The sequence below is a fragment of the Platichthys flesus genome, chromosome 20 (genome assembly GCF_949316205.1).
Source record: "Platichthys flesus chromosome 20, fPlaFle2.1, whole genome shotgun sequence".
Taxonomy (NCBI): Eukaryota; Metazoa; Chordata; class Actinopteri; order Pleuronectiformes; family Pleuronectidae; genus Platichthys; species Platichthys flesus.
The window spans coordinates 10378405-10404847 of record NC_084964.1 but is presented as its reverse complement, the minus strand read 5'-3'; the positions used below and the strand labels follow the sequence as shown (position 1 = coordinate 10404847).

The following is a 26443-nucleotide window of genomic DNA, read 5'->3' as shown; positions in this document are numbered from 1 at the left end:
GAAAGGACGTTGCCAAACTGCCCAGCTCTATAATTGTAAGCTTGTTTTAATGTCTTTATTTGTGTTGAAGAGCTGAGTGTGAGACTCGATCTGCAAAACTGCTGCCATGTAATGTATACACGGCTATTTCAGCATTGTTGACCTTAAAAGATCCAAAGGCCTGTTTTGACTCAACATTGAGAACATGTAATCTTTTTCTCGCTGAAAAAAACAGACTAATGCAAATACAGGTCCAAAATCTGTTTTTCCAAACAATGCATCCTCCTCCCAGGTCTCTTATCAGACCATCTGTGGTCAAACACCGACCCCAGCTAATATTTTGTTGTGTGTTTTTACTTTACTCTGGGAATTTCACAGATCTAACTCCGCAATTCACCAAATACCCAACTGTCAAATAATACATTCACAGTCCAACTTTATTTCTAGCGATCTGTAAACACAATGCTTTTGTAGAGGTCTGACTTGACTGTATTGATATACCAGTGAATACATAACATATCAGCCGTTTTGCAGTTGGAGTCTCATATTCAGCTCTTGTGTCGTAAATCTATATTACGACACTTAAATCAGGTTTGATTTGACAGTTTGGGTTTTTTCTAGATATATTGACTGATCGGACAACTCTCGAGGAAACACTTCTGATAAATCATTGATGACTCTAAACATTCATGAAACTTATAATCATTAATAAACACCAGCTTACAAGGTTATACAGTATTTAGTTGCCATAGAGATGATCACGCTAGGAAGCCTCTTTCCGCTGCGGCTGTGCGCGCTCCCGCGAGATGCACTGGATTCTCCGCGCAAGGGCGGAACTCGGCACGACACCGGTAAGCAGACGTCAGGGTTAGGGGCGGGCCATGGGTCTGGAGCTGACCAATCGTTGGAACACAAGTAAAGGGACCAATCAAAGGTTCTTCAACATAATTCTGGCTCCTCACGCTCTGTTTTCCCTGAGTTTGACCTGACAGGCAGCAGCTGGTCGCAGAAGGTGAGTCCCTCCCTCTCAGTTCTAGAACTAGGGTTAGGTAACAGGAGGGTTCTGTTAAAGGTTGTGACGTAGACGAGGTTTTGGTCCTTTTAATGTCACTTTAACGGACGGCAGAGCGCTAACTGACAAAACAGAACCGGTTTAGACCCGTGTGTGCTTTGTTTACTTAGGTTGAGAGGCCTCAATGTGTGTGGGTGTGTTAGCTCCACTGATCTCAGGCCTGTGCAGAGGGAATAAGTACGAACAAACTTTTCTTCAGTCTCTTTTCATTCTTCTCTCAGCTTCACATACCTTTTTGGACCAAGTTCTGAACCAACCGGGTGTTACCTGCGAACTTTAGCTGGCTAACGAAGATAGCGTCACCCGAAAGTAAACCCTCTCCCTGGGGCTACTCGGCTAACCTGACACGGTGTGTCCACTCGGGGACATTTGACAGCGGGACTTTAACTTAAATACACACGTTCAAGTTTTTATTTATATATCTACAAGCCACTAGTTCCTGTAAGATTCCTACATGGAGTCATGTGCCCGTCGCTACAGAGCAAATCACAGGGTGTGTTAGCTGCTGATTATTCATCATGGGTTTGTTGTGGTCGCGCTGAGAAATCTCTGGAGTTTCCCGAGCGGGCCACCGTCTGAATAGGCCCAGGTCCACAAAGGTGGAGGCAGCAGAAACATCTGGACTCTGCCGCCTTCAGTGTGTGTTCCCTGAGCCACATCTGTTTTTTAAGTTTACTCCATGTTGTGACAGGTAGCTCGTGCATGGTGTTGCCTTTGGTTGCCACACCGTTTAATCGCATCTGCCTTTAATGTCATGGCGTTTAGGCTAAAACATGTCAAACGTGACATTATTTGGAGTTGGATTTGAATGTTGGGGCTTACGGGCACATGGATGACACCACAGAAGGAGCATGAAGGCTTTCTTTTTTTTCCAGTTGATTTTTAACGTCTGAAAAATTGCAAGTTGAAGAAGAAGTTGAAATGCTGAACCGTAGATTAGTTAAAAGTCATTAGAAAACCTGTGTTTTTCTCCAGCGATGAAACTTTAAAAATACAAATGCGAGTCAAGTTTATTTGTAGCGCACATTTCAACAGCCAGGCAATTCAAAGTGCTTTTACATAAAATACAAAAGGCATCATGACAAATTGTAAAAGCAACACAATACAATACAAATAAAGAAGCATGCCGTATTGTAAAGTTACATTGTGTTGCTTTATGATTAGAATTACATTGTGGCATTGCTTTACAGTGAAATCTATCCTGTGTTAGGTGGATCAGTGGCCCAGTGATGCATTGAGGCGATGACGGAGACCACAAACCACGCCACTGAGGGCGACCCTCTGAAGAGTGGCGAGGAAGCAACAGAGCTGAAGAAGAAGAAGAGTTTAAAGGAAGTGCTGGGTTTTCAGAAATTGACCCACTGGCGAACCGCGTTCTTCTTCCTCTCCCTGTTCCTCTGCCTCACCATCGTGTTCGCCTTCTCCTTCATCCTCCGCTGTCCCGTCAGACCGCAGTATCTCGTCTCCTGGAACAGGACTTTCCCTAAAGCAGGTGTGCGTTTGGAGGGTGTGCGTTTCACTGCTCGGCAGTGTCTTGAACGTGGGACTGATTTCTTCTCTTTCTGCCACAGCAACCTTTGATTTCTTAGCCGTTGAAGCTGCGAGTAGCGACAAGGTGCGGGACGTCCTGTTTGTGCTCCAGACGAGAGAATGCGGTGTGAACAGAACCTGTGACGATGCAGGTATGAAGGGCTTTTCAGTTTGAATGAAATCCCAAAGTTATTGCTCAAACTACATGTTCTTACTTTAAATGTTGTTTTGTGTAGTTCATTTACACTCTGTGTGTTTTTTCCCAGGTCTGCCTTCGCCATGCGTGTGTGTGTTGGCAGTGGATGGGACAGATGGGGAGACCCTGTGGCAGCTTCCACTCCATCCTGAGTTCCACTGGGTCCAGTGCGGACTGGAGGAAGATACAGGCAGAGCCTGGGACTGCTTGCTCTCCCACTCTGACCAGATCACTGCTGTTGACAAACACTATGGTTTGTGACTCACCACTCTGTCTCTTTGTAATGGATACTATAAATTACATAACATTTTATATCCCAACTAATTTAAAGTAATAGCAATATAGTAAAGAGCAATGAAATATTTGACTAGCTATGTATAAATCTTTTTATATGAATATTGCAAATTGTTCTTAAGTTACGTTTTTTTGAGAACATTGTTGTCTATGTATTGCATTCATCACAGCGTCCACAGGTCAGATTCATAATAATAAGTGCAGTTACTGCAACTTTAGAGATTCAAGTGGTAGTAATAAGCAAAAGGTCCCTTCACAGTGCTAAGTGGTGTGTTTGTGTACAGGTGTAATAAAGTGGCAGCAGCCTCAGCTCTCTGGTCTGCACAGCACTGTGCCTGTTCTCAGTATCCCGGATCTGGATGGGGACAAGGTCAATGACGTGGCTCTGGTGGGATCTGACAACACACAGGTGAAGACCAGCAGTGTTGTTTATTACAGTGAACTTTATCCACTTATTTTTGTAACAGAGGCGCTGTTTAGGGTGATCTTATCCCAAGTGAACAGCTCAGAGTACATCGGTCTCCTTGTTTCCCATCATACCTGCAGACTCAGCTGGCGTTCCTCTCAGGGAAGACGGGCGTCCAGATCGGCTCCACGGTTTCTCTGAATTCCACGCTGTCTCTGAACTCCACAGAGATGCATCTTCTCCATCGCACCGCAGAGGGTTCTCACTATGTGCTGCTGCAAACAGGTTCGCACTGCATGTCGGTATTCAGACCCTTCAAGTTATGGAGGATGTAGTGATTTCAGTGAAGGTGCTCCTTAGAACTAAAACAGAAAATAACCTTAAGTCATAAGAGATTTAAAAACTATTATCTAAATTTATTTAACACACTAGGATGAACTTCAGTCTTGATTCAACTCAATTTAAATTCAAAACCACTTTATTTGTCCCTGGAGTTCAATTCAAGGACACATATAGTATGTAAAAAAAAAAAAAGCGTTAGGGTTAACCTCAAATTAAAGAATAAGGGTTAGGGTTAGAGGATAAATACTGAATGACAAAAGTGCATTGAGGTCAGTAATACAGGTTGTAAAATAATATACAGTTAAAGTAAACAAGAATATATACAGTATATATATAGATGCATACAGGACCAGGTAGCAGCAGATGAATCCATACTGTAGCGTATGAAAATGTATATGCAGCGAATAAATATATAAACAGATAATGAGCAGTTAAGGTGAATATTGATATGAAGCACAGGATCAATGGTCCATTTTAGCTCATGAATAACTATGAGATGAGTGAGTAGGGGTGTTTGATGTACTTGTGTGTTCATTCAGACACTGGCTTGTATGGACTTGCACTATGGAAGATTGCTGCCAAGGCTAAAGAAGGGATTGAGGTCCGCCTAAAGAAGGACAAACACTGGGAGAAAAACGCCAGCAGTACAACCGGCCTTGTACCCATCTACGAGTGAGAGGAGCCCCCCCCATTCTACTCTTACTTCACTGAACCATCTGAAATCATTGGGGCTTCCTCCGGAGACCGTGGCTGATATTTATTTTCCACTTTGTAGGTCTGACTCAGTGATTCGAGTGGTCAGAAAAGAAGAAAGATGGGATCCACCGAACCTGCTGCTTGTGACCAGCACGGATGTGGTGCTGGTAAATGGAAAAGATCGGAAACCACTGTGGAGATTCAATACCAGCTCAGTCCTCAGGTGTCACTTCTGTCTGCTTTTTTTGTTTCACACACAAATTAGTGCTTAAACAATTTGTAGATGAATGGAGGAAAAAAAAAGATTTTGAGAATTTATATATATAACTTTTGGTTAAATAATAGTTATAAACTGTATGTTAACAATAAAGTTGCAGAAATAACCAAACTGTTAAAACAGACACAACCCAAAGCCAGAAATCGTATAACCTGTTGAAAATTAGTCATTAGTAATATCATGACTCCTCTAAAACCCCTGTAGATGCATTATGTTCATTAGTTTTGTAAGTAAACTGCTAACTTTTATAACATCAATGTTTTTCTCCTTCATCCAGCGAGCCCTCCTTCGGTCACTTTAACAAAGACGATGTACTTGATGTTGTGGTCGAGGAGGATGTTGGCAACTACACAAAGAGGGTGAGTTGGGTTTAAAATGTTCAAACACTGTTGAGATGTCCACTTCATGTCCACTTCATGTCCACTTCCTCTCATGCAGTGTTTGATTTGAATCATAGGTTAACGGCACCACTTTCTGTTTTATATGTAGATGGTAATTCTTGACGGGAAGACCGGCGTTGTGCTGTGGCAAGTCAGTCTTCTGTCTTGTCCGAATTCACCGGGGCCCACCGCGATACACACCAGCAACGCCGTTTCAGTCTTTGTGTTTTGGGGCATGTGGCCCCCGGCGACCAACCTGTCTGTGAGTACACTGCCTTAATGGAAAAGATGTATGTTAGAGAGAAAAACCCTGATATGACTCAAAGATTTCCTTCCAGATCCCTTTAATGAGTGACCGCCGCACTTACTTGATGCTCCCTCTTTATTCTCAAATTCTCCTCGAGTCCACCAATTCCCTGGACCACATCATAACATTTAAAGGTACTCATTCATTTCCTATGCTATCAAATTACATCTAACGTAACTACGTCAATGTGTAAAACTCGGCGCTCGGAGGGATAAAGAAAATCCCTGTTCTTGTTCTAAATCTGTGATCTTCTCTCAGCCACCCTGCTGGAGCTTGGGCGCCACGCTGCCTACTTCCTGCTGACCGGTCCGGAGGCGGAGGGGGACGAAGACACTGTAGTCCTCAGCAAGTCAAAGCTGAAGCAGGATGTCCCGGACAGCAAAGTGCTGCGTATCAGCAGCGAAGGAGAGTGGGAGAGCAACAAGGACATTACAGACGCGTTCCTACGACTCCGCTTCAGTGAAGAGTGAAAGGACCAGCTGTGACGTGTCCAGAGATTCCTCAGTGTCTGAACCAGTTGGTCACAGGTGACTGTATGACGGCTTTATAAACCAACGTGTGTGTACACCAGTTTCAACTTTCCTACTGCTGACAACAAAAAGAACCCTTCAAACTGAGGATTACCTTCAGACTTGACCGTAAACATACAATCATGAGTTAGATTTGATCTCATGTCCAAAGAGCTCCTTGTTCTCCGACTGCTTCACTGTGCACAGACGCCGTTTTCCTGCTGATGAATCGAGAGGGGACCTGCCTCGTATATCGTTGCTGACATTTCAATGCATTGCTCTTTTTTTTAACGGCTGGGGCTGGGTTAATGTCTGGATCTATGCAACTGTATGTGACACTGTGCTTCAAAGGAAGCAGACGCACTCTGCCAAAGGTGGCTTTTCCAAATGATTGTTACAACCTTTAGGAAGCCACAATGATGGAGCTATTTTGCTTTAGTTGAATTTAATCATTTACCTGCAAAGTGAAACGGATAGATGCGCGGAGAAACTTGAAATCCATGAACCTTAAAGTGCTGCCACTATATTTGTTTTATCATATTCTATTTGCAAAGTATAAGAGGGCTGGCTTTTAGTCATTGGTACTGTTGTCAATAACCGAGACGTGTGTTATTTACTTAATCCAAGATGCTGTAAGGGTAGGTCAAAGGATCACCTGCTGAGTCAGTGCTGTGGTTTTACTGCTTCGTATGAAGTGGTTCATTTTCTTAGTGATTTATAAGAGTTAAAAAAGTTTCTGGTTTTATTCTTTACATTAATATATTGAACCTGTAGGGCAGGTCTGTCTTGGCGCTGGCTGTTCTTTCTGTCTTGATAGGCTTGAATCTGAGAAATATTCAACAGGCTTAAAAGAAGTGATTTTGTTTAATCTCAAAGACGGTCAACAGATTGTATTTATGTAGCCCCTGACACAATCATACAGCACTTCCATATGCAGCGCTTCTTCTATCCAACAGTTCATACACTGTTGCTAAAGGCCTCAGGGGCAAATTGGGGATCAGTGTCTTGCCCAAGGTCACTTGTACATGCAGAGTGGAGGTGCCGGGGATCAAACCCTGTCGTTTCATAGCAGACACTGAATGGATAAAAATATATGGGTTGGCTCTCTCTCAAACATAAAATTGCCAATCCCTACAAGAATGTATTGCCCTTATGTCTTACGGAGGAGATTTTCATAGGCTCCAGTCAAGATAACACAAATGATGTTGACCGTTATGCGACCTTTACTAACACAGTCAATTATTTTAAATTTAAATCTTAAAAGTTACGCGAGGTTTAGAAAATTGGCATGAAAGTGACCTTTTCGCACATAAAAAATCTAAATCATGCTGATATTGGCCAGTGACCATACATATCTATTTTTATGCCTACATATATACAATGTAATGTGATATATTTTTTCCAGCAATGAGCAATGTAATAAACGTGTCAAACCAAATAAAAAACAATTTAAATGAATTTACAGTACTTGTTGAATTTATTTTTGGAATCAGAAGCAGTTGGTGATTTATTGAATCTCAAACTTAAAATCCTGCCCAGTCACAACATACCAAATACAACTCTGTCGCCCCCTGGTGTTGCAGTACAAACACTGCATGATGAGTAGGCACTACATGGCATGCGCGCAGCAGCATCATCCTCTAGGTCCATTGACACACTGAGGCTAGTCACGTAGTACAGGGGTTGAACCCTGTACAGTGGCAGCGCGTCATTCTATCACCATGACGCACAACCACCGACAGGCTCCTGCCCTCCTGAGCTATCTCGGAATGGAAAAGTCGGTCCTTGTAGGGAAGTGGTCGGATCGGGAAACACTTTGAAAGTCCACAGACATAAACGGGTTCAAAGCAGGGGAAGGTCGCCGGGATCAGAGGAGCAGGAGAACCGCACAGACGCGTTTACATCATCTGATCACTGGTGGTGGTTTTTAGAAAACAGGACAAGATGGTGAATATTCCTCACACGCTGGGGGATCGAAGTGGAGCAGAGCAGCCCGCCTCCTCCTGCGCGCTCCTCTGTCCTCAGATGACACCTGACAGCCCCGCAGCCACCCCCCCTACCTCCACGTGTCCAGACTAACGCGATTCCTAGACAGCGAGTTCCTGGTTTGAATAAACGAGCATTTCTTCTTATTATTATTCTCCCATGTGACGTCCTCAGCTGAGCACAGACACAAACTGATGTCCACAGACAGAGGGGGGACGAATCAAACCGAACCACCTGAGATACTTTAAATTCTCTGCGTAAACATCTGGTAATGATTAACGTGTTCACCGAATACTTCCGCGTTGAGAATACATGAGGATAAACACGATTAAAACACCCCCACGCTGCTGCTGTAGGGTCACCGCGCACGAGGCTGCCTCCACAGTACCCTCACATCTATAAGCACCAAACCCACGCGCGCGCATGTGTGTGCATTCCGATCAGTGTGTGTGTGTGTGCCATTTCAATGTGACCTGGGTCCGCCATACCGTTATGATTCCACCGCACGGCTGCAGCAGCTCCATAGTGGAGCGCGCGCGCGCGGCACTGTGCGCACACGGCTTCTAGACGGAGGAACCAGACGCAGGGAGCTCGAACCAGCGACTGAAGCCAACACACAGGTAACTCGCACCTGCTCAGCTTCACATTTTTTAACACCTAGGTCGCACCACACTCACAGAACATGTACTTTGGAGGCTGCGTGAATACATTAACGAGAGAATGACAAGAATAACTTGAGGCTGAGCCCGCGCACGCGTCGGGAAATGCAAGTTCCGCATGTACATTTTTTTTTTTATGACCTTAATTATTATTCACCTTGATATGATAAAATAGATATATAGTTGTTCATGTGCTGTGTGATATAGAAAGAGAAACTGGGTTGTGTTATAGGAGGAAATGAGCGCAATGGCCGGATGACGAGGCTCTATTGAAAACCTGTTTGCCAATATCCTTACGCTTGTTTTTTATCTGCCCCATTTCCTCAAATCGTCCGGAGCGGCTGCCATTAGACGTCTGACTGATAGCTGACAGCACTAATACAGTGTTGTGTTGATCCATGTACTTTCTCTATCAAATGAATAATTGCTGATATATATATATATAAACACGTTATTCGCATGGAGCCGCCCTAAATCTTCTCCCCAAAATAAGCCTCTGCAGAGCCGCCGCTTGTCCCCGGTCACACCTGAGCTGCAGCTCCACAGACGCTCTGTCTCTAGTCTGGGACAGAGCGTTTCTCCGATATTGCACAAACTGATGATCCTCTCTCGACAGAGGTGACCATGGCCGAGGACATCAAGACCAAACTGGAGAACTATCGCACTGCTCCATTCGACGCCAGGTTCCCCAACCAGAACCAGACGAAGAACTGCTGGTCCAACTACCTGGGTAGGACTGCTTGTTGTGCTCCTCAAGGTCAAAGCTGTCACTTCTGGTTCCACACCACGAAAATACTGATCTAAGAATATATGAAAACTGTGGAAACATGCTGCGCTATGAAAATAACCGAATACTATATACCCTCCATCTGAGTCCGTTGTGTGGAGCTAACGCAGTTTACCTGAGGTCTTTCAAAAGGTGTTGACCTCTGACTTGGAGCTAATCCAGATTGAGGACGCTGACTTGAACTTTCCCCCTTGAAAGAAAAAATGTGGAATGATAACATGTACTTTCTATATCCATTGTTATTGTCTCTCTATTAATAGACTTTCACCGCTGCCAGAAATCTCTGGGTGCTAAAGGGCAGGACACCATGCCCTGTGATTGGTACAAGAGGGTCTACAAATCCCTCTGCCCCATATCCTGGGTAAATAACACTTTTTCACATCTCAATATTTCAATGAGATAGTTTGAATATGTCACACAGAGAAGTACAGTCAGAGTTTACATGTTCCCTAAAAGAGATGTGGGCCGAGTTTGTTTAGCAGGGGTCAAACAACTTCATCGTTCCTCACATTCCTGCGAGTCTCTGCTTAGGAGCGAGAATCAAAACTACATTAAGAGTTTCAGTCCAGATTTAGAGAGAGAAGTTGTTCCCCCTTGAAACAGTTCTCTGAAAAAAAGACCAGAGTAGTCTAAGTTCCTGTCTAGGGAATAGTTGAAAATATTTACTGTTGAGCATCAGATTGTCTAAACTGACCAAAATGTGTGGATTTATAATACAGCATCACTTGTAGTGTATGAAGTACGAGGAAGTATTAGGGTACGGGAGGAGAAGAGAAATGAGATCCTTTTTGCACGTCACGAATTAGGTACAAATAGATCACAGGAATTTAAATATATACATTATATCATTTTTTTTATAAAGTTGCAAGTCAAGCAACTGACCGACACTGAAACTCAAAAACGAGCTGTCGATGGTCTTTCTTTTTGTTCAAAATCTCCTAATAGACCTTTTCACTGATTAATACATTGTGTAAATGTGCTTTTTTCCAAAAATCTTTTACATATATATTTATGTCAAAAAGTAAGTTTCTCTCTGACATCTTGTTCTTTCAGGTCCAGAAGTGGGACGACCAGAGAGAAGAGGGAACATTCCCAGGGAAAATCTGAGATGTCGTCTCTCCAAAAGATGTGGAATTGCAAAGATGTAATCCTCTCAGCTAAATGTTTGTGTATGTGGTGGGGAGACCCCGCGGCTCCGTCACCGCCTTTCCACTACGGGTGCTCTGTCCCAGGAATACGCTGATACTGAATGGTCATTCCTCTCTAACCTCATGAAATGTAAAGCGTACACTGAATTAAAATATCTCAGGATATATTTATGGAGTTCGGTTGTCCCGTGTTGTTTTTCTTAACTCCACTAGAATACGACTAAGATACAGCAGCTGTGCCTCAATTCTGGTATTGTTCATGAAACCGATGGAAGAAGCATGGATATATTTATAGATTTTATTCAATCAAATAAACCTACATCAAATATACATATTTAATCAAGGTTAGAAAAATAATTAAATATTTCAAAACACTAAAAGTGACACATACAATCACAGCCACCACCCCACAGAGCAGGACTGAGTAATGGCTACTGCTGCTGTTGGACATAAAGAAATAAAATACATAAAACTGCATTTCATATACAAGGACTCCCCATCCGGTGTAGGGAGTATCAAACAGTTTATATCTGGGCTCAATGAAGCAGTAAAAACACAGATGTGTCTTAACATTTTTAGATAACAACAGCTAATGCTGAAGAAACTTCCCATGCAACAAATTAGTACAGTTAATATTGAATAAGTGAGTAGTACAACACCAAGTACCAAGTATTATAGTGAGGGTACAACCACATTTATCCATATATTTTTTCAAGGATATTTCTCAATCTGAGGTAAGGTGAGAGTATTTGCATATAAGAAGTTTCCTGTTCAAAATCCAAAACAGGAAAAAGTAGATCTTTTTTTCCATTTCTGATTTAAGTTACTAAAACTACTGGCTCAGGAAATGTTTGCTTTACAGCGCCTTCAGTAAAAGGTCACTTGTATCACAGACAAGTATTTTCTACCTGATGCTACTCAGAAAACAACTGACCAAGTCATGTAGAGCCAAATATATGTTGAAAACAACTGTGGAATTTTTTTATTTAACATACTCTGAAGTTGTACATGCACTTTTCTTTTTTCCTTTTGCTTGAAACGTACAAACGTGTGACTACTGGCACTTTCATCTCCAATATAAATCTTGTAAAAGGTCAAAACCTGCGTAGAAGCACTTCCCAAAGTAAAGCCACTAGCTTTGAAATATAATAGCTACCAGGTATAAATGATCAACAGGTATAAATAGGTGTCTGCATAGCATTACGAGTGGTGTATCTGTGTGGCCTCACAGCAAATGTATTTCTTCTCCTTTTTTTCAAAACACGCCACAAGCAGCCTTTAAATATGCAGCACAAAAGTCACAGGTAGCAGCCACAGATATAGTGTTAGGTACGAGGCACAAGAACAGGGCTGGTAAAATGCAGCCTGACAGATTTATCCTGGCACCGTGGGACGGACGACCGGGGCAACGACGTAGAACGTGTCGGGGTTAATTAATATGTACGTGTGGGCGTTGGGTCGAAAGCGAGGGATCCAACCATAAAGTGGAATTCTGTGAGAGGGAGAGTGTGTGTAAACCCATCGTGCAGCCTCTGTCCTTTTCGGTGGGGGGTGTCAAGCCAACACTACAAACCACGGCTCGGGGGGCTGATGTGGATATCTCGTTGTAAGGGAGGTCATCCACCAGAAAGTGGCTTTAAAAAAGTCAGTACCTCCTCTTGCCATGTTTCCCACCGTCTGTCATGCAGGTCTTGGGTCGAAGAGCTGTATAACAAGGGGAGAATGAGGAATTGATGGTCTTTTTTTAACTGCCGTGTACATGTGCCCAAAGAGCTTTAATCCAAGTCCACGTGTTTCCCCGACTCACCTGGATCGGCCGTCTGCTTCATCTTGGTGTGATGGACTATCTGGTTGTCATTGGTCATCTTCACATCCTGATCCTCCACGTAATTACTGCAAGAGAAAGGAAGAAACAACACAGATGCAAGTGAGTAAATCTTATACGTCTGTGGGAAAATGACACAAAATGGAGGAGTGACTGATAACAAAGCCTGAAGTCGGCAGGTTCAGGCTTTGAGACCAAAGGTGGAGCTAGAGAGGCAATAGGAGAGAGGAGGCGAGGGAGAGGGACTGAGGGTTCACACGTCGGGTGTGTTGGAAGGAGGGTGTGGCTTGGTCGGGGGCGTTTGAGGGCACCGGAGGAATCTTCAATACAGGGATTGACCACAGGGGGGTGCTGACACGAAGCTTTCGGGGGCTCTGATACTCACTGTGGGTAGTGTCTGCTGCCAAGGGGGCTGAGGTGGAGAAGAGCACATCTCCGTTCAGAACAAGTCACTGCTCGAGAACAGTGGGACTGAACCACTTCTCCTCTGTCAAAAAATGTGTGTCTCTGTTTCAGCCATTCCCTCATCAAATGTTCATGAGTTAATTCACGGTACAAGGTCATCTGTCTATGATTCAATGGCAAGGAAACATGCATGACACATGACTCATGCATGTCCTGGAAAAGATGCAGGGCTGACCAACAATCTCTATCTTACCTCTGCCAAAGAGGTTAAGCCTTCCACCCGTTCGCTGGTTTGGTCGTTTTCGAAATTTGGTGGAAGGATGTGGTATCGGTCAGGTCTAGTGTGTATCCAACTCAGGGATCCAGAAATCCGGCATATTTTGGGGACTGATATCGATGACTGTGTGCAATTAGGTGCGGCTTGATTCAATTTAAGGGGACTGCTGGTCCTTTGTAAAAGTAATTGCACAACCAATCACTTACACCTACAGTGTATATAGGCTCAGAAAGTACAGATACCTGATGACGGTGTTCCTCTCACAGTGTGTGATGTAGGGATCGTCTGAGAACAGGATGGTGTGGTAGGGCACCACCGGGTCACAGGTCGGCAGAATGCCCCGAGCCACGTGGCTCACACTGTCCAGGATGCCGTTGTACACGAGGAGGTCGTCCACCAGCAGCTGAACACACACACAGGGACACATTCACCCTTTGCTGTCGGATTCGAACATGAATGTCCAGCTAATAGACAGAGCGGCTTACCCCGAACTCCTTCACTCCCCTCTGGTGCGTTTTAGAATAGTTCCACAGCTTGATCATCGACACGGTCACCGGCTGCTCAAAGATGACGTACACACGGTTCACCTGCAGGGAAACAGGAAATTCACTTAACTGCTAACTCTGATCGGAGGGTGTTACCTGACTGCAGTCTGGTCTCTCTCTCTCCCTCACACACACACACACACACACATACTCCCTCACCAGGCCTGGGAGAACCGGGGCTAACCACGTGTGTCTTCCATCCTGGGTACTGTTGACTCCATCTATTAATTTATCTGGGGTCCTGACATCACCACTCACATGGTCCAGCACGTTCACACTGTCGGGAAAAGCAGCAATGTCTGGTGGACACGATGTTAAGGTACAGATATTTATTAGTAACTATTATTATGCCTGCAAAAGTACATGTGTCCTATCCTTATAAATGTAATCAGCATAGGACTGGTTGTGCAGCAGCTATAGAAGGTTTTTTGACCTTGATGTCTCTCTTCTTTGCATCTCCAGATTTCTGATGGAAACTGTGCCGTTGGTATTTGCTAAACCAAGATGATTGCATAGTCCCTGACATTTTCTGTTAAAAAAAGCACAGGGGTACCTAATAATTACAATACCTTTGAAGTCCAGTGGATTTTCATAAGATTATTTAACCCATTGTCTGTAGATTTAAACAAAAAATTTGGAAGTGAGAAACAATCAGACCACGTGAAATAAAATGTGGATTTATTACTGCGGGTGAAGAGAGCCCAGGTTAGTGAGGAGAGATGCATGGAGGCTGAGGTAGACTATTAAGGATACTGTTGTCACTGAGACTGATCTTCTGGTGGTTGTGGTCGTAAAACTCGAGGCCATTGAGTCCGATGTAGTACGGATCTCCCCAGGTTGTTAAAAGCTGCAGCTGAAAAATGACTGAGGGGTTAGGGTCAAGGATGTATAACAGGGGTCATCTGGTAAATCACTTAGATACTTATACTGTCTATATGGTACACAGGCTGCGCTTAGACTGTCAGCCAGCTGTGACAGTTCCATTCAACATGGCTACATATACAGCGTTCGTGTGCACACAATGTTGTTACCAAAGCAACTTGCAAATATCAAAATATTGCATGGGAACTGCAAACAGGGGCAAAACACACAGGTGTCAAAACCATCACTTCCTGCTATGGTTGGCAGAAGGATACAGCCACAAGGCATGATGGGAGCTTCATAGTCCATGCTGGCCTGCTCCTGTTTCTTAGCGCTGACTCTGAATTAGAAACCACAAAATTAGAAAATTAGGGAATGACATTCTTTCATTTCTCCTGAAATAGGAGGTTTGAACGCTGGCTCCTACTTGTGGTGGTCTTCAGAGCTGCTGCTGTCAGTCGGCGTCTGCAGGAAGTCCACAAACAGGATCTCCTGTGCAAAGTCAAAGTGGCAGTTGCCCGGCCCTTTCCTGATGAGGAATCCCTCCGCCGGGGAGATCGCGACATCGTCCACAAAAACATGGATCAACTTCACCTGCACCAAAATACAAAAGACATTTGTTAGTTGTGTGTGGTGTATAATCGACTGAATGGAACATTTCAGGTCGAACCTAGAAACGAATCCCTGGTAGCATCACACAGCAGCTTTCTCACCTTTTCAGTGTAAACTACGTGATGTTTCAAGCTGCTTTGCAATCATGTGCCAAATGCCAGTGTGAATTCTATTTTGGCTTTCCACACCATCTGTCTCTGTCACCTGTATAAATCTAAAAACCTCAACTGATCTCTGAGAGAACTGACCCAATAGTGGAATTTGTTGTTCCACAGTTTAGTATCTACAGTGTAATACAGCTTAATATACATGTTTTACGATCACGAGTACTATTTACAGCCGTTTGTGGCTGAGTCCAACAGAGAAGCATCTCACCCCTCTGTAGGAGTCCTCAGGAGACTTGTTGTAGTTCCAGATGCGGAGTCCTGCGATGGTCTGGGCTGTGGGGAACGTAATGTTCAGGGTGTGGGAATCTCCACGGGAGAAAGGGATCAGCCACATGTGCTGGTCTTCAGTGGTAATGTTTTGGCCATCAACAAGCCTGGATATCGGAAAACAGATGATAAAGAGTGTGGATTTTTTTTTATTGTAATATTTGGTTTTTCTTGACCATGTGAAGCGCTTTGTGTTGGACGTACTTATCGAGTGTTCGCTGGTCCTGTCCGTACTCAGGCAGGTCGTTGAGGTCGCAGGGTGACGCGGCCATCATACCGAGGTCTAAAGGCACATACTCTCCATCTTTCCCCACCACCTCCAATCCAGTCAGGCCCATGTAGTGGGAGTCCCCCCAAGTGAGCAACAGCTCCAGTCTGAGGCCTGGAAGAGAGTGAGAGAGAGAGAGAGACAGTTATTTTGAGCATCCAGAAATTAAAAAAAAATTTAAATAAAGGGAGAACAGAACATGTGGTGACAGGATATCGTTGCTATACTCACACTTTCCAGTGAACATCCCCGGAATATGTTCCATGTTCTTCTCAGACTGGCTCACGGTGGGGTTGAGTTGAAGTTTCAACTAAGAAAATATTTGAAAACATTTATAGCGTTATTATAATCCAGTGTTCTGTTGATGATGTGAGGTTGCAATGGTAAGAGTGTTTAAAAAGATTCTCTGAGGAGACTTCTGTAACAGCCTGTACTCACAGCGAGGTCTTCCTCTCGGAAACCGGCCTGTGTGAAGGGTCTCTCCTCTCCCTCTCCATCGGCGGTGCGCGGCCTCTGCAGCTCCTCCTCATTCGACAGACTCTCACGGCCCTCACCTTCACTGAGGAAGGTTTCATCGTAACGAGACATAGCCTCCAGGATGTCATCATCCGTGGTGAACAGGATAGTGTCCCCGAACTGGTCCAGCTCTGAAAAAAGACAACAGAGTCAGGAGAAAGGACAAGTTTGATCCAAACAACCAAAAGCAGGTGAAACACCATCTTTACCAATCTTTACCTCCGGACAGGTTCCCTGAAGCTTTGGCAATCTCTCCCCTGAAGATGCACCTTCCATCCAAGAGCATCTCCACTTCTTTCACCCCCCGGAAAGAGTGGATGCGAGACTTGTTGTAGTTCCACACACGGATCATGGCCACTTGGCAGGGGGCTCCGAAGTCCAGGAAGACGGTGTGGTTGCGACCGGGTGTGAACGGGGCCAACCAGAGATGCATGTCGTCCTGTGTGCGATTGACGCCGTCGGTCAAGTTGTGAACGACTCGCGGGTCTTTGCCATATGCAGGGAGAATGTTGATGTCTGGAGGATCCGCCCGGATGTGAGCAGGTCGCAGAGGCTCTCCGCTGGAGCTGAACACCTCCAGGCCATTGAGGCCCACGTAGTGGCGGTCGCCCCAGGTAGACAGGATGTTGATGACCAGCCTTTGACCCAGTGGCAGAACTGGGATTTCAAACTCGTCCTCCCGCTCCATGGATGGATCATCGTCAGGGACATCGCACAGAGTCCCCTGAGTAGTCAAGGAGGAAAGGGGGCTCCTAGGTGCCATGGAGGGGTTGGATGGGACTGTGGAGGGAGAAAGGCCCTGCTGCTGGATGAAGTCATCGAAGATGTCTCCTTCATAGCTCATGTTGGCGATGCGTCCACGTTGGCATTTGTTGAACTTAATGAGGGAGTCCCAGGACTCCATGAGGTTGTCATCCTGCTGGCTGTGCAGCTGGGCCCGAGACGAACACTGCCTCCTGTTGGTGTTCACCAATGACAGTGGCTCCTCTGGAAAATACACAAACAATTGCTATTAAGTAAGGAAATATGCCTTAGCATTCATTATCAAACACTGAATACAAGAAACGTGTTAATAGGTTAACTAATAACTAAATTTCACACAAAAAAGTGCAATAATTAAGGGTGAAATCAAAAGGACATGGGTTAAATAACATACCAATAAAAGGTGTGCCTTAGTATTTTAACTTCACATATTGAAGGTGGCAGCATTGACTACCTGTGTTTGACAGTGTTGCAGCTCTGAGGTTCTGCTCCTCCGTCTGTTTGGCGGAAACAGAAACTACACTGTTTCGAACTGAGCTCCTGCGTCCGCTGATGGGTCTGTCCGGCTTCTGCTCCCCCAGCTCCTCCAGCAGGTCGCAGCTAACGTCCAGAGAGTCCGCGTTCCACTGACTCCCGTTCACTGTCCTCTCAGTCCCTCTGCACACCCGGCCCGGGTTACAGGGCAGCTCCGGGAGCAGGGAAGAGGATGAGGCTGGTGATAATTTGGGCTCTGTGGAGTGCTGAGGCACAAGCCACCTGGGCCTCTCCCTGCCGGCCTCGCAGCCCTCTGCTACTTCTCTGTTCAGGGGCTGCAGCCACTGGGGGGCCACGCGTGTCGAGGATGGCTGGGTGGTGACAGTCTGCTCAATGGGCACTGGCTGCACCGCCTGCTGCCTGAGAGAGACGGGCTCTTCTGAGGCGGGCAGGTCGAAAAAAAGTCTCTGCGCGGATGGGTGGCGAGAGGAGGATGAAACCCCCACTGCTGAAGGTGTGATCGGTGGTAGTGACATATGGGATTTCTCCTGCATGTCTATCATAGCCTGGCCTGGGGTGTCTGATATGGGGTGTTGCTGGACGGTGCTGGCCTCCCCGCCACTCCTGTCCTCATGGCGCTGGGGGCTGACCCCCCGCAGATTGTGTCCTGAACACACAGGGCTGGAAACCACAGAGTCTGGGATCTGGAAATCCAAGAGATCGACCGCGGTGCTGTAGTCATAGACCTGGTTGCCGCAGCCCTTCTCCAGCTCGCCTTCAAACACCAACGTGCTGTTGAGGTACAGCTTAATATGCCGAGCACCGATGTCAAGCTCCTAAAAAACAAACAGGGCATTTTCATTTACCTGAACCTTGAACTTTGAACTATATCTAACAGCTTCCATAGCAACACTCATGTTAATAAATACCCACATAATTCAGATTTTAATCTATAAGATCTACTCAAAGTAAATTCTACATATTTAGACCAATATCTGTATATACATATATATATTATTTTGAGTACATAATTATTATTTTAAACAGAAAAAAATGGGTCTAATTATAAACCCAAAAGCATAGGGTGCAGAAGAGAATATCTCACAAACTATTTCTGTCATGCAGAGTCCCCCCCCCCCCCCCCCCCCCCCACGCGAGCAGTAATTAGCACGCTCACAGATATCAAGTCATGTCTGCCGGGAAGAAACGTCTGAAACCCAACTCCAATCTGCTCGATCCTCAGGACAGTAAAGTTCTGAAAACCCAGGTCACACTACAATCTACAGCTCGCCGACAGGTCCTTACCTTGCAGGTTCAAGACACAAGTAGTTCTGGACAATGGTAGAAACATATACAGAGATAAGGCGGGGCTGTAGTGCCCCTCTATGAGCAGCAGTGAGGCTGAGAGGCAGAAGCCCACGTTTCCCCCCCCCCCCCAACACTAATCCTCTGGGGCTAATCTCTCACTGTTCCACATTTGGACAGCCTGACTGGCAGGTCAGCCAGCCACTGCTTAAAGGGAACTAACCCCCCCCCCCCCCCCGATGTAACGATGCCACACCCTGTGTGATACTGACAACACACAAGCATGAGGGATTTATGAGATTTATGGAAACCAACAATATCTGGACGAGAGAGCGAGAGGGATAAATCAGAAGATGGGAGGAGAGATGGGAGAGATTGAACTCGGCTTTAAACAAGTAGACTGTTTTTAGAAACTCTAACGACCAAATGACATGAATGAAACAAGAATAAGAAGCACGTACATTGAGGCTTCGGTTGTAGTTCCAGATTTTGATGCGGGATATTCCAAAGTCTAGGGAGCGCTCCGTGTTCCTGATGATGAAGTAGAGCTGGATGGGAGGGTGGTACGGACACGTCCACATGTGACGCTCTTTGGTGGTCTGTCAACCCAAGAGCACAGACGGAATATCCCTTTAACACCACAGACAGTTGCACCTGCACAAGTGTACTTAAAAAATATAAGTTCAATAAGCTTTAGAGCCCTGTTATTTGGAATGATTCTTTATTGTCAGCCACTAAGAGTCATTATAATGTAAAGTATCTGCTGTGATATTTATTTCAATATATCCAAAATGTAATTTAAATATGATGAAGATTAATAATTCTAACAAAAGTATATTATGCACATTTCAATTATTTTTATATTATAATTCTGTTGTAACAAAAAATATATATGTAATAATTATGTAAAGGAAATCTACATTACTCAATTGAATGGCATGCAACACAATGTAGGGCACTGGGAAGGACTCTGGCTGTGTATATTCAAAAATGGACAGAGTTTAATTGGTGTCATTTTGTAATGCAGTTTCGATTTGTGCTTACACACGAGCAGAAACCATTCAAAACGAGATGCTGACGCAGCACAGACCCACCTTGGCCTTTCCATTGACGAGCGCCCCCAGATTCCCGGGGAAGTCAGTGTTCCTGATGTCCAGGTCGTGCGGCGACACGTACAGCTTCCTGTTGCGGAGGCAGAAGAACTGCAGCTCCGTCAGGCCGACCTGCAACGCGTTCCCCCAGTTCGACAGGATCTCCATGGTAACGTACCATGCAGGGGTGACCTCGGCTGAGGACTGAACTCTCTGCAAAGAAAAACACAGGATTTCTGTAAACCTTTTATCTGTATCACACAGGATTATCCATATCTGCGATGTGAGGCGGAGTCACTGACTCACCGGCTCCTTTCTGCTCTCTGTTTGGACGCTCTGAGGAATGTTGCAGCCGGGCCCGGGTTCCAGTTTCTCCAAGGCCATCAGCAGTTTCTGTTGTTGCCTGAACAGAAGGAGGACATCCTCAGCTCTGCTGCTTCCCCTCTGGTCCCTGACCTTCACATCAGTGGTGAGGGATGGCTAACCAGTGTGTTAGCTACACTGATGAATAATTCCTCAAGGTCGGGGTGCATACACACCATAAATGACTGTTCCCGGTCGCTTCTATAAAACACTCTTATGTTCTGACAGTGTGCACCAGGTGTCCTTCTAGCCATCAGAAGACAGATGAATTCAGTGTGTAGGTGTTGTATTCTGTCAACATACCTGGGGCCCATAAGAGTGATTTTCTGCATGGCCAAACTAACACTGCTCTCATTCTTGTCGTGGGTGTTGTGGTGCACTAAGCCATTTGTTATCTGGTGTGCCCTGCCCTAGATGAAGAGAAAGCAGAAAGATAAATAAGCTTTAGGGACAGGGTTTACATGCAAGCCGAATCCAGATCAATGTATTCAAATCAAGGGCACATGTACTACACGTAGGGTCGACACAGTGAAAAGAGAAATCGGTGTAATAGAAATACAACAAAAAAAAACACGTATGTACTAGCTAATGGCCTGAGAGGAGTAAAGATGTGAGGAGTGCAGTGTGGGGCGGGCGGACCGTGCTGCGACTGAGGAGCTCAGGACTCTGCACCGAGTGGTTTTCTCTCTGGATGGCCTGGCGAACCCGGCACGCCACCTCCTCCGGGTCCTGCTCCTCCACCGAAGCCTTCCTGGGTGCTGACAGGGGCCTTTCCACACGACCTCTTGACCCTGAAACAAAATGTCAACAAAATGTCAGCAACAACCATTTGGGCTTGTATCAAGAGATTGTTCCACAGTGCAAAGTCGGCAGTCTTTACATTTAAGAGTGAATCTTGACTGTCATGTCAGACTCTTGAAATGTTAATATTTAGCCTTAAAATAAAAACACTTACTCTGCCCATCCCAGGTCCCTTCTGAAGGGGGCCTATCTAATGTCTTGCTCTTCACCAACATAGGCTTGGTTTGTATGTAGGTGTCAAAGTTGTCTTTCCTTTTTGCAGACAGAGAACGTTGAATCTTACGACCTAGAACAATAGAGAAACACTTTTCATGTTAGGGAGGAACAGTGAATACCTTTTAGAGTTTATATGAACAAAAGTGCCTCATTGTTTCTGACAAACACAGTAGAACTCTTCAATATTTTATGTACTTGTTTATCCTGATCGTATACCGGTCAGCACATGGTGCAGATAACGAGGAGACGGAGCCTCTTCGGACATTTCAGATTCAACCTAAAAATCAATAATATATTTGCATGTGAAAGTGGATGCGGCCGACCTACCTTTAGGTGAGAGTGCAAAGTCCAGGACAATGAGGTTCGAGGAGTCAAAATGGTCGTGGGAGCTGCTGGGCCGAGGGCTCGAGGAGGACTTGGAGGACGAGAGAGGGAGCCCCAGTTCATCCAGACTCTCTGTGCTCTCCTCTCTCTCAATCTGCTCCTCCACCCACTCCTCCTCCGACTCCTCCCCCGCGGAGTCGCGGCTGCTCCGCCTCATGCTGACCACCAGGCTCCGACGCAGAACCTAGGTAACAAAAGGTCAGCGTTTATGTAGGCAGCCAATGCACGCGGTCATCAGCTTGAGCATCCGCAGGCGCATGCAACCACGTGCATAATGACAGATTAAGAGTCCCCTTGGTTTTTGTGACGAGCCCTAGGAAACATGACAAATTAACACCCAGGAGGATGGAACACATTTAGATGGTTCCATTTATCTCATGCCATGTTGACTAGATGAAATAAAACATCTTCTCACCTTCACTTCCTCCAGGTTGAGGAGCACCTTCTCACTGTGCTCCTGGCTTGTTTGACCTCCTTGGCTCTTGCATTTGTCCCTCGGGGAGCAGGGACTGCGAGGAGAGCGCAGACTGGAGCTCTGTGGGAAACACCGCGATTAGATAATGAGGAAATGGCAAAGATGGAGAGATGCTAGGCAGTACAGACAGCTGCCTCTGACACAGAGCCCCTCCCCTAAAAAAAAAAAAAAAAAACACCCACACACACAGGCTTATTAGGCTTTGTTGTGTCTTCACTCTACCTCCATGTCTAAGCTTTTGTAGGGCTCAAAATCCTCAGAGTAGCGCGTTTCTGGGCATAACAGTAAATTGGATCCTTCCTCTGTTCGAACTTTGACAGAATTCTGCACAAACGACAGACGAACAATTGAATACATGTATTATCTAACAGGCACACTTTTACTATAAAAGATTTACATCATCAAGGTTTCTAAAGATCTCGAGACAAGCGAAGGCCTCTACCTGCACCCATTCTTTCCTCTGGACCTTGCCCGGGGCTGTGTGGCTCCGCGTCACGTAGGTTTGCTCCAGATTATGGCCGTCTTCGCTCAACTGGTGGGCACTTCTACAGACATCTGCCGATGAGTCACAGCACAGAAAAGAACATGAGCGGCGTGCAGCGGGCTACAGCCTCGGAGGAGAAGGGACACACGGTCACATGCGCAGATGGTCCGCAGCCCAAAGAGGAAGAGCGAGAGACCGGCTGCCAGCTACAACTGTTGCTATCATTTATTCACTGAGATAGCGTCACAGGGTTGATGCCGAGCGAACTACGAGCTGAGGAGTGGTGGCTGTTAGCTGGTTTTCATATGGTCTGCAGATGACAGAAGCATCACCGAATAGAGTATGATGATGAGCAATGTTTTGATTTCATTGTGAAAATGACTCAACCCTCAAGATCAGCGTTCGCCTTTGTACAGTGATACAGTGATAAAACTGAAAAGGGTCTTACAAAAGGATTTTTTGTTTTCGTGTGCCAGGTTTATTTTGGTCCGGCAGCAACATACCTGCTGTGCGTGCAGGCCTCAAAGCAGGTGAGGAGGTAGTGGACTTGTGGCTGGAGCTTTTGAGCGGCTTCCTACCGGTTTCAGCATTGGCTCCGTTAAGATATATGGAGAAACCTTGCTCCAGCTTTTCCAGCTCAATCTCCCTGGAGTCTTTGGCTTTAAGGCGCTTGAGGATCCTGAGGAGGAAAGAAAACGAGTGACTCAAATTGAGAAGAGAAATCTAAGGTCTGAGATGATCAAGATCAAGAGTCAAATATCAAGCGACATTTCAAATGCTTTTTTGGGGGGGGGCTATCAATGCAGAGAACCAATCAGTGCTCCTTCTGTGAAAATCGAATCGGTAGTTCCCCAACAGTCGGTGCTAACACTTCACCTGTTTTTGTGCTGGAGGGTGATTAAATATTCATTCAGAGTGTCATCCACAGCAGACGCAAGCTTCTCCTCTTGGCACGCGTTGCCCTCCTTCAAGAGCAGAAGCATGTTTTCACACACACACATACACACACACACAGACACACAAAAGAGAGTCAGAACAACCTAAATCAGCTGTTTGAGGAAAACAAAAATTACAATACACATCATTGTTGTACAGGTATCCACAGCCACAAACACTTTATTTGATACATCACAAGATATGAATCCAACCACTCGCTCCTCCAGTAAATAAAGAAACAACACAGAGCATGCAGTGGGACCAAAAACCCTTAATAAGAACTGCTCAGAAAACAGACCTGTGTATTGCTGGAGTGCAGGTGCCTCCCTTTGTGAGCACAATCTAAAGCGGTTCTAAAACTCTGCATGACACGTATCCTTCTCTCGTGAGGATTTCACGGTCATCTCCATATTTTATAAACTGGGCTGGACTGCAGACTTTTAATTCTGAGATGAGGTGAGAGGAGGAAATGTGAACACGGGAAAGGAGCAGCGGGGGAAAACATGGATTAACCGAGGGGAAATACTAACTCGGCATTGGACAAGATGCCTTTGGAATAATTCCAAATTCAGGGTCTTCTTTAAAAGAGAAGACCCTGAATTCAATGGGCTAATGAAACGAAGTGCAGCCTCTTCAAATAAACTAGCGTCGACAAACACGTGTCACAGATCTATGACTATAAAAAGGGAAGAACAACTGAATATCACATGCATCTCACAACAGCCAGCATTTGTCGTCTCGACTAAAATGAAATCGTCCTCTTTAAAACCTCAGATGTCTCCCAGCTCCTCACCCTCAGCTGGTGCTAGGTTTGACAGGGATTAAGATTCCGCTGTATTTGTCACTTCCATAACAAATGTCAAAGCAGACAATGGGAGCAAAATGCCGAGCTCAGCAGATCAGGGTGCAGGTCACATTTAATAACAACACGAGACACGATAAAACACACTATACATGTCACATTAAAACTCTGCAGGCAGGCAGTCGGTGCTTGTGTACATAACATGGACACCTACAGCTCATGCCATCCCAGCATACATCAGATAAATCATCATAATCATGCAGGACGAGCAGAGAAATCCCAAAGCCCTTACTCAGAGTCTACAAGTCAACTAGGGGCTACAGCATAGGCCAGTGTCAGCAGCAGAAGAGAGAAGCGAGGGAAACGTAGAAGGAGGAGTGGAGAAGAAGACCAGTTAGTGACAGAGCGGAGACAAGGAGCTGTAAACACACACTGTGACCGGTGATGTGCAGAGGAGGTGTCACATGACCCGAGCCCGTCTTACCTCGCTGTCCATCCTGTGGCCGCGGTTCACACTTATCCCATGTCTCACTCTCCGCAGAGATCCCGGGAATCGGCCTTGTGTCGGACCACCACTGCGGACAGACACAGAGGAGACATGCAACCCGCGGTTACCTCGGTCTGAAGTGTGGCTCCAACCGCCGAGCGATCCAGCGCAGCAAATCGGTTTTCAAGTCAGATGTCGAACAACTGGTTTCAAACCGTTGTCCTGGTCGGGACGCATTTTAACACACGATTGGCATGTGAGCGATCTGACAGATGTGCGGCATCGCTTGCCCTCTATCGGGATAGAGTTCGCGGCTATCCCGCTAGCTGCCGCTGCTGCTAGTTTGACTGGGAGTCATGGCCACTGGAGAGTTGTTTTCTTTCTTCCAGATGTTGTCGGTCGGCTGCAGACTCGATCGCAGATTCGTCATTATCACAACGCGCCAGTGCGGGGATACACTGAAGCGCTCGTCGAAACAAACATTAGACAACAACCCCAAGCCATAGCTACATCAACCAAACTCGAACTATAACAGTATATGCTAAATAGACAGATTGATATGCATTTGAAAACATGCCATTTTATTTATCCTAGAATGTTAGTAGAGCTGGTCGCAATCATTTCAGACTTACAGTTGACATGTTCACAAAGAAGCTGCATGAAGAACAGGATGAGGAAAATGAGGAGGCAATACTTTGTTCTCAGGACCAAGCTGGAGTTGTGGGTGTGTGTTGGAACCCAGCTCTCCTAAATGAACAAGGCTCCTTTCACGACATGAAGAAGATGAGTCTTCTGTGTGATCGAAGGAGCCTTCTACTCAATGAAGATTGGGGGGGAGGTGCATTGTTTGTGTATGTCGTGTGTGAAGTTACTTTTCCAGGTTTGCCTCGTCACACACGTGTCATGTTGACAACACACTCAACACACGTCAGACAGATCATCTGCTGATTTCACACATATAAAAAAGCCCTTCCAACGTGATGCACTTCAGACACAGGCACTTTTTGAGGTGACGAGTCTGCGACCGAGTCTGCGACCGACCGACAACATCTGGAATAAAGACAACAAACCACCAGTTGCCATGATACCCTGTTAAACTGGAACACTAGCAGTGTCGCTACGCTAAAAACAGAGGCTAGCGAGTTAGCGTGTAACTAGACATACGTGAAATGACACGAAAAGTGGCTTAGTCAGCTTTTTTTATTCGTGCACGACCTTCACTCGTGCTCCAATAGAACGATTCAAAAACACTTACTGTCTCTGTAAAATAGGGATTTTTTCTCCGTTAGCTTTACAATGAGCGACTCTTTTTTTCTCATGTGCACAGCTTGTTGTGTTGATTGGTAACCAGGATGGATTCTCTACCAATGGGAAGCGCTGCGGCGGAATCAGACACGCCCACTGCCTGCTGCTGCCACATCCATCAACAAGTAAATTAACAGTTTGCGATGAGAAGGGTTGTTTCTGTATTTCTACATCTGTATTTCCCATTTTTAATGGGAAAGAGTTCTACATTTCCTTCTTTCTGTATTTCTATTTCTGCATTTCCGTA

At 45.5% G+C, this 26443-nt stretch overlaps 3 protein-coding genes across 6 annotated transcripts; 2 read left to right on the top strand and 1 right to left on the bottom strand.

Annotated features, from left to right (window-relative positions):
• The first annotated feature begins 873 nt into the window (after positions 1-873).
• fam234a (family with sequence similarity 234 member A) lies at positions 874-7446 on the top strand. Of its 3 annotated transcripts, none has more exons than XM_062378692.1 (12): positions 874-991; positions 2262-2543; positions 2623-2733; positions 2848-3030; positions 3356-3480; positions 3618-3762; positions 4359-4491; positions 4595-4738; positions 5070-5151; positions 5282-5434; positions 5511-5613; positions 5738-7446. In XM_062378692.1, exons 2-12 carry the CDS (start codon positions 2294-2296, stop codon positions 5947-5949), a joined length of 1641 nt encoding a protein of 546 aa, XP_062234676.1. In that variant the 5' UTR covers positions 874-991; positions 2262-2293; the 3' UTR covers positions 5950-7446. The 3 variants fall into 3 exon arrangements, with proteins under 3 accessions (XP_062234676.1, XP_062234678.1, XP_062234677.1); XM_062378694.1 differs by having other exon boundaries at positions 958-991; positions 2242-2543; XM_062378693.1 differs by lacking the exon at positions 874-991 and adding an exon at positions 1044-1228.
• A 939-nt stretch (positions 7447-8385) lies between these two features.
• LOC133931748 (cytochrome c oxidase subunit 6B1) lies at positions 8386-10743 on the top strand. Its single transcript, XM_062378695.1, has 4 exons — positions 8386-8594; positions 9250-9363; positions 9681-9781; positions 10474-10743. The coding sequence occupies exons 2-4, from the start codon at positions 9258-9260 to the stop codon at positions 10525-10527; spliced, it is 261 nt and encodes an 86-aa protein (XP_062234679.1). The 5' UTR covers positions 8386-8594; positions 9250-9257; the 3' UTR covers positions 10528-10743.
• A 780-nt stretch (positions 10744-11523) lies between these two features.
• On the bottom strand, positions 11524-25222 carry LOC133931746 (katanin-interacting protein). 2 transcript variants are annotated; one of them, XM_062378690.1, is made up of 28 exons: positions 24889-25222; positions 23543-23631; positions 23170-23345; positions 22625-22737; positions 22405-22506; positions 22123-22242; positions 21651-21891; positions 21262-21393; positions 20946-21097; positions 20610-20716; positions 20250-20346; positions 19947-20156; positions 19314-19451; positions 17528-18383; positions 16531-17298; positions 16234-16442; positions 16027-16105; positions 15732-15909; positions 15469-15634; positions 14909-15075; positions 14757-14821; positions 14374-14484; positions 13780-13919; positions 13561-13662; positions 13318-13478; positions 12779-12805; positions 12376-12461; positions 11524-12272 (listed from the first exon to the last, which is right to left on the bottom strand). In XM_062378690.1, the coding sequence occupies exons 1-28, from the start codon at positions 24898-24900 to the stop codon at positions 12214-12216; spliced, it is 4863 nt and encodes a 1620-aa protein (XP_062234674.1). In that variant the 5' UTR covers positions 24901-25222; the 3' UTR covers positions 11524-12213. The 2 variants fall into 2 exon arrangements, with proteins under 2 accessions (XP_062234674.1, XP_062234675.1); XM_062378691.1 differs by lacking the exon at positions 12779-12805.
• Between the last annotated feature and the right edge of the window lie 1221 nt (positions 25223-26443).

What these genes read in the sequence shown, in the direction of transcription:
- fam234a (XM_062378692.1), top strand. Translation starts at nt 2,294, where the DNA reads ATGACGGAGACCACAAACCACGCCACTGAGGGCGACCCTCTGAAGAGT. An exon ending in AATACCAGCTCAGTCCTCAG is followed by an intron (nt 4,739 to 5,069) that starts GTGTCACTTCTG and finishes TCCTTCATCCAG; the next exon opens with CGAGCCCTCCTTCGGTCACT. An exon ending in TTGGCAACTACACAAAGAGG is followed by an intron (nt 5,152 to 5,281) that starts GTGAGTTGGGTT and finishes TTTTATATGTAG; the next exon opens with ATGGTAATTCTTGACGGGAA.
- LOC133931748 (XM_062378695.1), top strand. Translation starts at nt 9,258, where the DNA reads ATGGCCGAGGACATCAAGACCAAACTGGAGAACTATCGCACTGCTCCA. An exon ending in CTGCTGGTCCAACTACCTGG is followed by an intron (nt 9,364 to 9,680) that starts GTAGGACTGCTT and finishes CTCTATTAATAG; the next exon opens with ACTTTCACCGCTGCCAGAAA. An exon ending in CCCTCTGCCCCATATCCTGG is followed by an intron (nt 9,782 to 10,473) that starts GTAAATAACACT and finishes TTGTTCTTTCAG; the next exon opens with GTCCAGAAGTGGGACGACCA.
- LOC133931746 (XM_062378690.1), bottom strand. An exon ending in AGGGACCTGGGATGGGCAGA is followed by an intron (nt 21,098 to 21,261) that starts GTAAGTGTTTTT and finishes ATTTTGTTTCAG; the next exon opens with GGTCAAGAGGTCGTGTGGAA. An exon ending in AGCTCTGAAGACCACCACAA is followed by an intron (nt 14,822 to 14,908) that starts GTAGGAGCCAGC and finishes TTTCTAATTCAG; the next exon opens with AGTCAGCGCTAAGAAACAGG.